Source organism: Rhodamnia argentea, chromosome 7 (genome assembly GCF_020921035.1).
Source record: "Rhodamnia argentea isolate NSW1041297 chromosome 7, ASM2092103v1, whole genome shotgun sequence".
Lineage (NCBI taxonomy): Eukaryota > Viridiplantae > Streptophyta > Magnoliopsida > Myrtales > Myrtaceae > Rhodamnia > Rhodamnia argentea.
In genome coordinates this window covers 7,137,636-7,149,805 of record NC_063156.1, presented here as the reverse complement: position 1 = coordinate 7,149,805, position 12,170 = coordinate 7,137,636, and the positions used below count along the sequence as shown (strand labels likewise).

General features: G+C 41.4%; 3 protein-coding genes across 4 annotated transcripts in view; all 3 read right to left on the bottom strand.

Annotated features, from left to right (window-relative positions):
* Positions 1-12,170, bottom strand: part of LOC115746805 — a 959,385-nt gene that overhangs the window by 28,015 nt on the left and 919,200 nt on the right. The gene's annotated exons all lie outside the window — the stretch shown is intronic.
* On the bottom strand, positions 4,885-8,616 carry LOC115746841 (two pore potassium channel c-like). Of its 2 annotated transcripts, XM_030682769.2 has the most exons (3): positions 7,379-8,616; positions 5,199-5,538; positions 4,885-5,084 (listed from the first exon to the last, which is right to left on the bottom strand). In XM_030682769.2, the coding sequence occupies exons 1-2, from the start codon at positions 8,377-8,379 to the stop codon at positions 5,394-5,396; spliced, it is 1,146 nt and encodes a 381-aa protein (XP_030538629.1). In that variant the 5' UTR covers positions 8,380-8,616; the 3' UTR covers positions 4,885-5,084; positions 5,199-5,393. The 2 variants fall into 2 exon arrangements, with proteins under 2 accessions (XP_030538629.1, XP_030538630.1); XM_030682770.2 differs by lacking the exons at positions 4,885-5,084; positions 5,199-5,538 and adding an exon at positions 6,865-7,020.
* LOC115746806 (two-pore potassium channel 3-like) lies at positions 8,749-12,089 on the bottom strand. Its single transcript, XM_030682725.2, has 2 exons — positions 11,086-12,089; positions 8,749-9,306 (listed from the first exon to the last, which is right to left on the bottom strand). The coding sequence occupies exons 1-2, from the start codon at positions 12,087-12,089 to the stop codon at positions 9,159-9,161; spliced, it is 1,152 nt and encodes a 383-aa protein (XP_030538585.2). The 3' UTR covers positions 8,749-9,158.

Genomic DNA, 12,170 nt, shown 5'->3' with positions numbered 1-12,170 from the left:
CACGTCCCTCTCATCGTCTCTCTTTTTGCTGTTTCCGGTTAGCTTCGGATTTGGGAAATCTACCCAAAAAAAAAAAAAATCCTAAATCTATTATATTGATTCTAGTTTAATTCTAAACCTTTCAATTGTGTCAATTTTTTTTTTATCAAGATTTAATCCTAAACATTTTGCATTTATGTTAATTTAGTCCATCCGACCAATTTTGACCGAAAATAACCGATGTGAATATGTTGGCTATCCTATGAGGCGTGACCGATGCTAACTTTGATATTTTTAGATATTTTTTAAATTAAGTTTTAAATTATTTTTTTCTTTCATTTTGGTCGGCGAGTATCGTGGCCTCTCCCACGGCGATAGGGTAGTCGACAAGATAGCACTCACGCATATCCGAGGAGGGCCACCACCCTCGCCAACCAAAATTGAAGAACAAAAGAAATAAATAACTAAAAATAATGTTAATGTTAGCGTTGGTCACGGCCCGTAGGATGGATGGCGTCCACGTTAGCGGTTTCTGACCAAAATTGGCCATATGGACTCAATTGACACAAATATATAAAAAAAATGGATATAATTAAAAGATTTAGAACTAAATTGGTATGAATGCAATAAATTTTGGACCTTTTTTGGTACATTTCTCCTACCTTGAAAACGATGAACTTCTTATGAGCTGAGACTCTATTTTGTTTTTTTTTTTTTTTTTTTTGGGGGGGGGGGGGGCGCTAATTTGCTATTTTATCAGCGACTTTTTCGATATCTTTATCAACTTCCCTTTCATAAGATTAGCTTGTCAAGTTCTTTTCAGAGGTTATCGTACCGTTACAATTAGGCAGATCCTATATTTGACTCCTCTTAGCTCTCTGTGGTCCGCATTCTCTTGTTTAAACCCTAATGGCGATTGAACCTTTTTATCCATCCAGAATCACATTAACATGCAAAATTACCATATAAGCCAATTAGTCCCTCCAGTCACTCCTTGATGTATAGTAGGGTTCCGTGTTATAATGAAACCCACCTATAAGTTTTCACATCAAGAACACCTAACCCTAGTTGCATCTGTTGCTCAGTCTTCCAGCACCCGCCAAAGGAGACACCAGTTAATAGAGACTTAAACCAAATTTGAAGTGCTTCTAGGTTTTATAATCTGGCTAGGGTTCTTCATGGAAATGGAAGTGACCTAGAATAACTTGTTCTGCTGGTTCTTACCAACCGTACCCTAAACTTAATCTCCCTGTTTCAATGAATCAATATATACCCCCGTCACTAGCACACATACGGACACATATCATCGAACTTGACACGTTCTAAGAGGCCGTTTGGTTGGGTTTGAGATCGATGAGCTAATCCGGACAGAATCCGCCGGCAATAAACCACTGCTGTTTATTCCGAAGTGTCCAACCATCACCGATGTTCTGAATTTTCTATACTTAGGTCCGTTTCTTACATTAATCTCTTCATAACTACATCTGCTGACGTTGTTTTCAACAGATGTCTCTATCTTAATTCTTTCGTTGTGTGAAAGCAAGAAAAATTGTTAGGTTTAGGTTCGCTGTAAGATTAGAAACATTTATGACTCCTTTCAACCACTACCCTAGAGCTTTGACTCTTGAGGGAATCTATTCAGCGTTCAAGTTTTATTCCTTTATGTATTCGTGTATTTAATCGTTCGTATACTTGGTCTTCCGTCGTCTGCTTCCACTGGGTAATGATATTTTTCTTAAAGATATTGAGGTCCATGAAAAGACAATTTCGGCAGATGGACATATATTATTTTTGACGTGAGTCATATGCACCATGGTCCATTCATTTCAAAAGTTGACTCCTTCTTATGTTTCTTTTATGTGCCGAAAATGCAAAACGGGATTGCAAAAGTCAAATTTTCGAAGGATTATTAAACTATCCTCTAATGAAACGAGGAGGTCAAACAATCGACAGATATTTCTGGCGGGAAATATTGACAAATTGACAAAAGATACATTGGACAATGAAAAAGAAAAAGATTGATGAGGTGGGTCATGATTAGATTTCTCCTAGAAACATTCTATTATCTTGCCAGAGAGAGAGAGAGAGACAGGAGAGAGAGGGATTGCATGGCAATAAATTCTTTTGGTGTATGATACTATATATGTTAGGTTTATGTGCATTAATATATAAGCCAATATCATTGGCACCATATATGTAACCAAAATATTTTATGGGGTCTGTCTTTTCTCGAGTTTAAAATATGTGTAGGGAATATTGAATAGGCATATGTAAATAGATAGAGGGTAGTTCTTACCAAAAAAAAAAAAATAGATAGAGGGCAGTCAGAAACTTGGACTGGTGAAGCTTTTGACAAAATGAAGAGGATTATCGTTAATCTCCCGGAGAAAACAGCAAGAATGCTTCAACGCAAATCTCGGTGACATTCTCGACAAGATGGTAACTAACATGAGAGTTTTGCAACTGTTGGAACAAAAGGTTTGATAAAGAGTTTTTCCCAACGTTTTGCAGGTTAACAAACGTGACAATGACAGATGAGTGATGACCTATGCTTACATGTTGCTTAGCACATTGTTATGGCTCATTCTTTTGGGGAGCAAACTCTTGTCTTGACCCGAGTCCGCATGGGCCGGGGCAATCACATATCATGTGAGTTTCAAATGACCAATGCCCGTACGTTCTTATACCCCTTTATTTGTGCTGCTTCTAAGGTTTCTAATTCAATATTGAAAATCAATGTGGATGTTTGATAGAATCATAGACACGTCGAGTGAGTCATCATCATATGATGCACTAACTCGTTTTGTTTGGTCTCGGCTTGTAGACAGACGGGCTATTGATTATCTCCTCGCATTTTCATCCACAGGGCTACATGACCTTCAGAACTACAAAGATTTACGCGCACAAGCTTGTTTACGTAGTAATAGAATGCACATTTGAGAATCACATAATTCACGGGTTTTTACGAAGGAACAAAAAAAATTATATGTCATAGGCACTATGGTTGAGCTTCGTGGGCGTCATAGAGAGTTGATGGGGACATTGGGAGGACACCGTAATGTCAAGATGGTTGGTGTGGAGTGGAGGTAGATGATATGACGTTATCACCATCATTATTGTTATTATTATCATTTAATTTTCCTTTTTTGGTGATTTGTTTTTGATGGAGTGACCAACCATGGGCTGCTCGAGGAAGTAGTCATGGGCCGAGTTCTTCTTGTAGATCCTTTCACGTGGGCCCTACTTTCGGTAGCATCAGCCTACCAAATCCAATGTCATGGGGACAGAGGGGAAAAAAAAAGGAAAGTGACATTGAACATCTTTAATTGTGGCATTGGCACGTTGCTCTTGCTAGGGCTACGAAGTTCTGTATAGGGGGTATCCTCAGTTCTCAAATGGGATACTACAAAATGTGCTGCCTAGCACCAGCAGAATAAGTACCCACAAAAATCTGAAGATGAACCATAGTAGAAATTTAAATTTGATAGATGACGGCTCATTAATTCGTAGCCGTTAGTGTGACATCTTAGATTAACTCACTGAAATATTGTGCTATTTGTCCTTTGGCATATAGGTCTGAGAACCAATACCGAGAGTGCTCTCAATTGGGCACGCTTAACTTTGGAAAGTTAAGCATTGCCGTTACTTCAAAAGGCTTATTCTCGAGTTAATTCAAGTTTTCATATATGTATTTCAGAATCACTCTCTTCTTATTTGATGTACAACTCGATTCATTTATGTCCTCTTCACCATCTTAGAAGTTTGTCGGGAGCCGCTCATTGTCTAGGCCTTCTAGCTCCGACATCCATTTTCCGCCTTCATCGAACCGGGTCGTTACAAGTAGAACTGAGCTCGCGAGTTTGGAAACGGGTCTTTAAACGATCCTGCGTGATCCAGAACAAAGGAACTTAACTCGGGTATCTTGAAAGAGACTGGAAAAATTATTCCGTTTCTCGTGGACTCCTTAAGAGCAATGATTGCAAAGGGTCATAATGGCTCTATGAACGACTTTAGGTTAGGCCTTGAGTTGACGCTTCTTTTGACTTGCGAAGAAGAGAGAGAGAGAGAGAGAGAGAGAGAGAGAGAGAGAGAGAGCAATCCTGGCCCTTTTCCTCGTCCCCTCCTTTGGCAAGCGAAGATGATTAGTTCTCTTTGTCTTGGCTATCTTTTTTTCTTTTGACAGGCCTGTATGCTTGCCACTTTGATATGAATATGATCCTGTCATCTTTCCAATGTGACACCCTGACATTCTTGGGGCCTTTATTGGAACAAATTTCCGGAATTCCCTCCATTTAGTTCTGGTGTTAGTATTTGAACAATGATCCTTCTTCTCTAGAACTGCTACTTTTCGCTTTAAAATTTATGTGGACTGAATTTGGAATAGGACGGCATAGCTTAATTGCCTGAAATGGCGGTAAATGATAAGGTCTCTCTGTTCTTTGATTCATGCCAGGGCTGCTATGTTGCTCTTGCTCTTTTGAGGGACCTGATGCTGAACTGAATTCAGCAGGACTCTGGTCTGTAATCTCTCAATTGCTGCTTGCTTTTTTTTGTTGGGTTGTAACTGCAGCAAGGATTTCGGAGCGGTAAAAGGAGATTTCCTAGGATGCTGGTTTGTTCAAGTTGATTGTGTACTAGTTGAGAAGTTTTCTAATTGATGTCCAATTTTTCTCCAAAGTAGCTTTCTGCCAGATACTCGTTGGACAAGCCAGAAGGCCAATGGAGACATACTGTCCTCTTTTTTCCCCCCCGAGTAGACCTGCTTTTGCAAATGAAGATACATATTTATACCTAGTATCTCTGTCTACTGTTGTAAGAACACCATGCGATGACGGGTTTAATCTCTTGCTATTTGGCTAACCAATCAGGAACTGAGTATGCTTTCCTCTCATGACAGAAACACACGAAGAAATCATTGAAACTGCGAATTTCGCAGAAATTTCTGGACATCAGACGAATTTCAAGAAGGAAAGAAAAGGCAAGCTTTTGCATCTCTACATCGCGTTTTCGTGGGAGCTGGTGTTGCTTGAACAAGAAAATGAAGAGCTAGTGTGTCGAGGCAGTCTCTGCATGCTGTATTCTTGGAAATTTGGTAAGCTCATACACTGAAAAAAAAGGAAAGGCAATGTTAATTAGCATCAAGGAGGTGTGGAAAGGAAGTTTGGTTTCTCAAGATTATTATACTAAAGACATTTCCAAGTATCCAATCCTCTTATTACCTGATTTTCTTCTTCACATCATCCGGCTCGCATTGATCTTTCCAAGCACGCATGATGCACCACAACCATCGAATACAACAAACGCCCCAAAAGAATTGATCGCCTTTTCTTTTCTTTTCTGTTTTCTTGAAAGAAGGACAACAGACAAGCACCAGGATTGGGCTTACCAAGCGCATGCCACACTTCACTCCTGAATCATTCACTTTCCATAAGATCAGAAAGGGTAATCTTGCCACATTTCCTAGTGTCCAAAACATTGAATTGGTTGCCTATCAGGGCGATATCTCTCTCCGCTATCTTTCCCATCTGCCTTAGCTTGTAGATAATGAACTCCGATTTTCTGCTAGGAACATGAAGTTAGAATTCTACGTAAGGATTGATCTATCTGAATGAGGTGCTCAGTTCGGATACAGAACAAACAGATGTGGACTTGCAAAAACAACCATTTCCCAGGAAATCAAAACCATAGAAGACATGGAAGAGGTCATATTCAAATCATGCTTTGTCGCAATTAGCGGACAAAGAAATTTGGACACCATATACTGGGAAATACTCGTAAACAATTTCTCAGATAGTTTCCTTTTCAAGCACAGCATGAAAGGTGGGAAATGAAGAACTGTTCCTCTAGAAAATGGTCCTTTCAGGAGATGTGTTTGGTCGTCGCTCTAAGGGAGATCATTGGTATATTCTCGCATGTGATCATGAGTAAAAGGAGCACATATTATCTAGTACTCACCAGATAAGGAAGGTAAAGGCCTCTCTAGAACTATATTGTAATGGGATGACTAACAAAATCAAATCTCCAGCTCGTTCTAAATCTCTGTCCTTTTTATAAATCGCAAATGGAGCATCTTGAAGGCACTCTTTCGGTATTGACTAGCATCCATGTAATTTAGACCGGACTGTCTTTTTGCTTCCAAACTGCTGTGCCAGCTATGGTATAAGGCCTAGCCTCCTAATATTCTAAAGCACTTCAATTTGTTACTGTCCTTTCCTTTCTCTTGTTATGGTGACCTACAATATCTGAAGAATGCTGACGCTGCATTCGAGAATTCTACTATAATAATGATTTTCGGTTTTGAACCTAAAGAAAGATAAAGTCTTCTGTTCTTTTGCCTTATGCGCTGATGTACTCATCTGTTAACTTGTTTCGATCTTGCAAGCCGCTAATTCTAACTAGACATCAGTCTGTCTTTCTCACAATGGGATCCAATCTTCCTCACAAAAAGGGTTTACTTCAAAAGTATGAGTGCCCTGGAAAATTTACTGTAACAGGCAATCTGATGCATCATTTTCTTTCCAATTAACATAAAAAACTAGTTGTTAAGGCCGGATGTAGGATCAGGTTTGTTTACAGGCCTACTCTCTTTGACAATCCAGCAGTTAACAGCTCAACTAAAATGAATGAATCACTTCAGTGCTGCAATCTGACCATATAATCTCACCGAAATGGTTTAACATTCTACCGACATCGACTTCAAGGTTAACATACGTGAAAGAATAAGAGCAGAGATGATGCAATTGTCTCCGATCGACGTAATCTTCTGCAATCTAACATTTTTCTTGGTCATCCCTTGTTGGCTCTGCATCTGCCTGAATTCTTAACTGATTGATGAATGTAGCTCTACCATTGATATATCTTGGCTGTTTCTGCTATTGCTAGCTACAAGCCTACAACTAACATTCCTAACTATACTTCTTACACTGTGCTGACCATGTCCGACTGAGCATCTTTACCATCATGTCTCTTAATTTTTTCTTAGTATGTTCTGTCTTCCTAATTCACCTTCCTGTTAGTCCCATTCATTACGTGCTCTTCCACCTGCCGATTCGCCGCAAGTACATTAGTCTTTTTCACATCTATTTTCAGGATGCCCCTCACACAAAATTCTTCACTTCAAATGATGATTATGTGATGCCTATCCCGCGCATAATCATGCGCAGTAATTCGACTATCAACTACTTCTTCCCATGAACACAGAATCATGTGCAGTCGTTCTTGAAATTTTTCCTGATGGCACTAATTCTAATCTTACTTCCAGGGCAGAAACTAAACGAAACCGACACATGTCACAAAGGAGAGACGATGAATCAAAACAAAAAGCACTATGACTTCACCAGAATGTATGAGTACGCTAAATCGCAGAATAGAATCCATAGAGTGAAGGGGTCATTAGTACCTGACATATCCGTCATTGTCCAAGTCGGCCGCGACTAAATCCCCCAGAGTCATCTTCTGCTGGAGAACCCAGTTTGCGATCAGGCGATTCCTCTTGTCGACTCTCAGTTCGGTTAGGTACAAGAACGCCTTAGCGACGGCCAATGTACTCAATAGTAGCCACACTATTGCGAAACACCTACCCGCCGCGGTTGAAAACCCACAATCTCCATAACCAACGGTTGTCACTGAAATGACAGACAGATAAAAGCTATCGACCCAACTCAAATCCTCCAAGCAACGAACCGTCACCGTCCCTACGGCAATGCAAACGAAGACCACACCTAAAGCCAAGCAAACTTTGATTCTTATCCTCATCCTGCCCTTTTCCTTGTCGACCATATACGTCTGAACCATCGCATTGAAGCTGTTCTCGTCCACGGCGCTCAACATGACGGCTTCCTGCCGATCGCAGATGTAGGTGACCAATCCGTTGAGCAGAATCCCAAGTAACCCGAACCCTGCCAGGATGAATGCGCAAGTGAATAGCTTGGTAAATGTGGTGCTGGGGACGATATCACCATAACCGATCGTGCAGAATGTGACCACGGTGAAATACACGGCATCGATGAATCTCACCGTCTCCTGGCCCTCGAAATTTCCAGTAGTTATGTAGATGACAACGCCGAACATGAAATACATGAGGACAGCAATCAATGCGTGGCGGACGATGGAAGAGGCAAACTCAGGGGCGCGTCCAGGATTTAAAAGGTCGGGAACCGATTCCTTGTTTCTGCTGAACAACGAAGGAGCAGAATGTGAACGGCAGATTACCGGTTTCTCCATATCGTTCAAGTTGGCAATGAAATCGACAAATGGAGAAGAAGAACGGGGCGTCCTCGGAACGGCGATGCCAGCATCATCGGCAACATCACGTGCACCGGAAGAAAGGCCATTACACGTCGAAATGCCGTCGGATTCCTCTGCTCCTCCGGGATTCAAGAGAAAGGGTTCATTTTCCATGAAGAAACCACAACAATAGGAAGTAGGAAGGGCGATAGCTTCCGGAAGAGGAACGATACTTCCTTAAACACAAGCAAACAGTCCACCTGCAAGTCAACGCTTTGGTTGAAGAAGCGAAGGTTTTTGACAGGTAGTTCGTCCAAGATTCACAGAACCCAGATCCGATTTTCAACGTGCATTTCAGGGGAGTGATTAGATGGTGATGAAACTTATTTCAATCCAATTGGAAACCTCCATTCATGTGATGTTACTACTTGAGTTGAGTTGGTACAAGACAGAAGGGAAGTTTTGGCAGTTATCGCTAGTGATGGGGTAAGTACAAACTCAGAAAAGTTACTATATCTGGCGTACCAAACTAATACGTTCCTGTCTTTTTTCCTCGACTAGACCAGTTTTCGCAAATGAAAGACATATATGTGCCTAGTATCTATGTCTCCTGTTGCGAGAACACCTTGCGATGACGGGTTTAATCTCTCACTATTTGGCTAACCAATCAGGAACTGAGTCTGATTTCTACACTTGATAGACGCACGTAAAGAAATCATTAAAACTCCAAATGTCGCAGAAATTTCTGTACATTAAACAAAATTCAAGGAAGAAAAGAAAACTTTAAGCTTTTCCATCTCTACATTGCGTTTTGGTGGAAGCCGGTATTGCTTGAACGAGAAAAATGAAGAGCGAGTATTTAGAGGCAGTCTCTACATGCTGTATTCTTCCGAATTTGGTAAAGCTGTATTGGGTTCACCAAGCGCCTGCCACACTTCACTCATCTAAAAGAATCATTCACTTTCCCTGATAAGGCCAGAAAGGGTAATCTTGCCAAATCTGCTTGTGTCCAAAACATCGAATCGGTTGCTTATTGGCGCGATGTCTCTCTCTGCTATCTTTCCCATCTGTTTTAGCTTGTAGATAATGAACTCCGATCTTCTGCTAGGAACACGAAGTTAGAATTCTAACATAGGGATTGATCTATCTGAATGAGGTGCTCAGTTCAGATACAGAACAAACAGATATGGACTTGCACAAACAATCATTTCCCAGAAAATCAGAACCATAGAAGGCATGAAAAGGGTATAGTCAGATCATACTTTGTTGCAGTTAGTGGACACAGAAATTTGGACACCATACTCTAGGAAATTCTAACCAACAATTTCTCAGGTAGTTCCATTTTTCAAGCACAGCATGAAAGGTGGGAAATTAAAGAACTGCTCCTCTAGATAACCGTCCTTTCAGTTTCAGGAGGGTTCACACTTCTTGTAATTGGCCGACGCTCAAAGGAAGATCATTGCCATATCCTGGCATGTGCTCTTCAGTAAAAGGAGCACAAATATCTACTACTCGCTGGATATATTGTCATAGGACGACTAACAATACCAAATCTCCAGCTCGTTCTAAATTTCCGTACTTACTATAAATTTCAAATGGAGCATCTCGAAGGCACTCTTTCGGTATAGACCATCATCCATGTAATTTAGACCAAACTTTCTGTTTTTTGCTTCCAAACTGCTATGCTAGCTATGTCATTAGGCCTGGCCTCCTAATAATCTAAAGCACTTCCATTTGTTACTGTCCTTTTCCTTTGTCTCTCCCATGCTACTTCTGTCTGACTTCTGCTCCACCTTCAATTAGAGGCTCTAGTGCTTAGATTTGTCATGTTATGTTTACCTACAATCTCTGAAGAACGCCGACCCTGTATTCCAGAATGCTACTATAATAACAATTTTCGGTTTAGAACCTAATGAAAGATTAAGTCTTCCATTCTTTGGCCTCAAGCCCTTATGGACCCATCTGTTAACTTGTTTCGATCTTGCAAACCACTAATTCTAACTAGAGATCGGTCTGTCTTCCTCACAATTTGGGATCCAATCTTTCTCAAAAAAAGGGTTTACTTCAAAAGTTGGCTCCAGAAAATTTACTGCAACAGGCAATCTGATGCACTATTTTCTTTCCAATTAACATAAAAAACTAGTTGTCAAGGCCACATGAAGGGTTAGGTTTGTGCACAGGCCACGCGTCATACTCTCTTTCACAATCCAGCGGTTAACAATTCAACTAGATTGCATGAATCACTTCAATGCTGCAATCTGACAATATCATCTCATCAAAATTGTCTCCGATCGAAGTAATCTTCTGCATTCTAACTTTTTTCTTTCTCATCCCTTATTGGTTCTGCATCTGCCTGAATACTTATCTGATTGATGAATGTAGTTCTACCATTGGTATATCTTGGCTGTTTCTGCCATTGCTAGCTACAGCTAACATTCCTAACCATACTTCTTAAACTGTGGTGTTCATGTCTGACTGAGCAACTTTACCATCATGTCTCTTGATATTCCTAGTATGTTCTGCCTTTTCCTTATTCACCTTCCTGTTAGTCCATTCATCACGGGCTCTTCCACCTGCCAATTCGCCGTGAGAGTACGTCTGTCTTTTTCACATCTATGTTCAGGATGCCCCTCAAACAAAATTCTTCTCTTCAAATTATGATTATGCGATTCCTATCCTGCGCATAATCATGCGCAGTCATTTAACTACCAACTATTTCTTTTTGTCCTCGGACTATCGACTATTTCTTTCCAAGAACACAGACTCATATGCAGCTGTACTTGAAATTTTCCTGATGGCGCTAATTCATAGCTTACTTCCAGAATGTATAAGTAGGCTAAATCGCAAAAAAGAATCCACAGAGTGAAGGGTCATTAGTACCTGACACATCCGTCCTTGTACAAGTCAGCCGCGATCAAATCCCCCAAAGTCATCTTCTGCTGGAGAACCCTGTTTTCGTTTGGGAGATTCCTCGGGTCGATCCTCAGTTCGGTTAGGTACAAGAATGCCTTAGCGACGGCCAATGTACTCAATAACAGCCACACTATTGCGAAACCCCTTCCCTTCGCGGTCGAAAACCCACAATCTCCATAACCAACGGTTGTCACTGAACTGACAGACAGATACAAGCTATCGACCCAACTCAAACCCTCTAGGAAATGAACCGTCACCGTCCCCACCGCAATGCAAATGAAGACCACACCTAAAGCCAAGCAAACTTTGATCCTTATCCTCATCCTGCCCTTTTCCTTATCAACCATATACGTCCGAACCATCGCATTGAAGCTGTTCTCATGCACGGCTCTCAACATAACAGCTTCCAGCCAGTCGCAGATATAGGGGATCAATCCGTTGAGCAGAATCCCGAGTATCCAGAGCCCTGCCAGGATTAACGCTGAAGTGAATAGCTTGGTAGATGTGGTGCTAGGGCTGATATCGCCATAACCAGTCGTGCAGAGCGTGACCGCGGTGAAGTACATGACGTCGATGAATCTCACCGGCTCCTCGGTCTCCTGGTGCTTGAAACTTCCGGTAGTCATGTAGACGGAAATGCCAATGGTGAAATACGCAAGGACGTAAATCAACGGGAGACCGACTATGGAAAAGGTAAACTCAGGGGCACGTCCAGGAATGTCGCGAACCAACTCCTTCTTGCCGCTGAACATCGCAGGAGCGGAATGTGACCGGCGGATTAGAAGTTTCTTGGTATTGTTCAAGTTGGCAACGAGATCAACATACGAAGGAGAAGAACGGGGTGTCCTCGGAGCGGGGACGATGCCATCATCATCGGCAGCATCACGCACACCGGAAGAAAGATTATCATTCGTTGACATGCCGGATTCCTCTGCTCTTCCAGGATGCAAGAGAAAAGGTTGATTGTCCATGAAGAAACTGCAACAACAGGAAGTAGGAATTGGCGATAGCTTGCGAAGGAGAAGGTTCTTGACAGGTACTTCGTCCAAGAT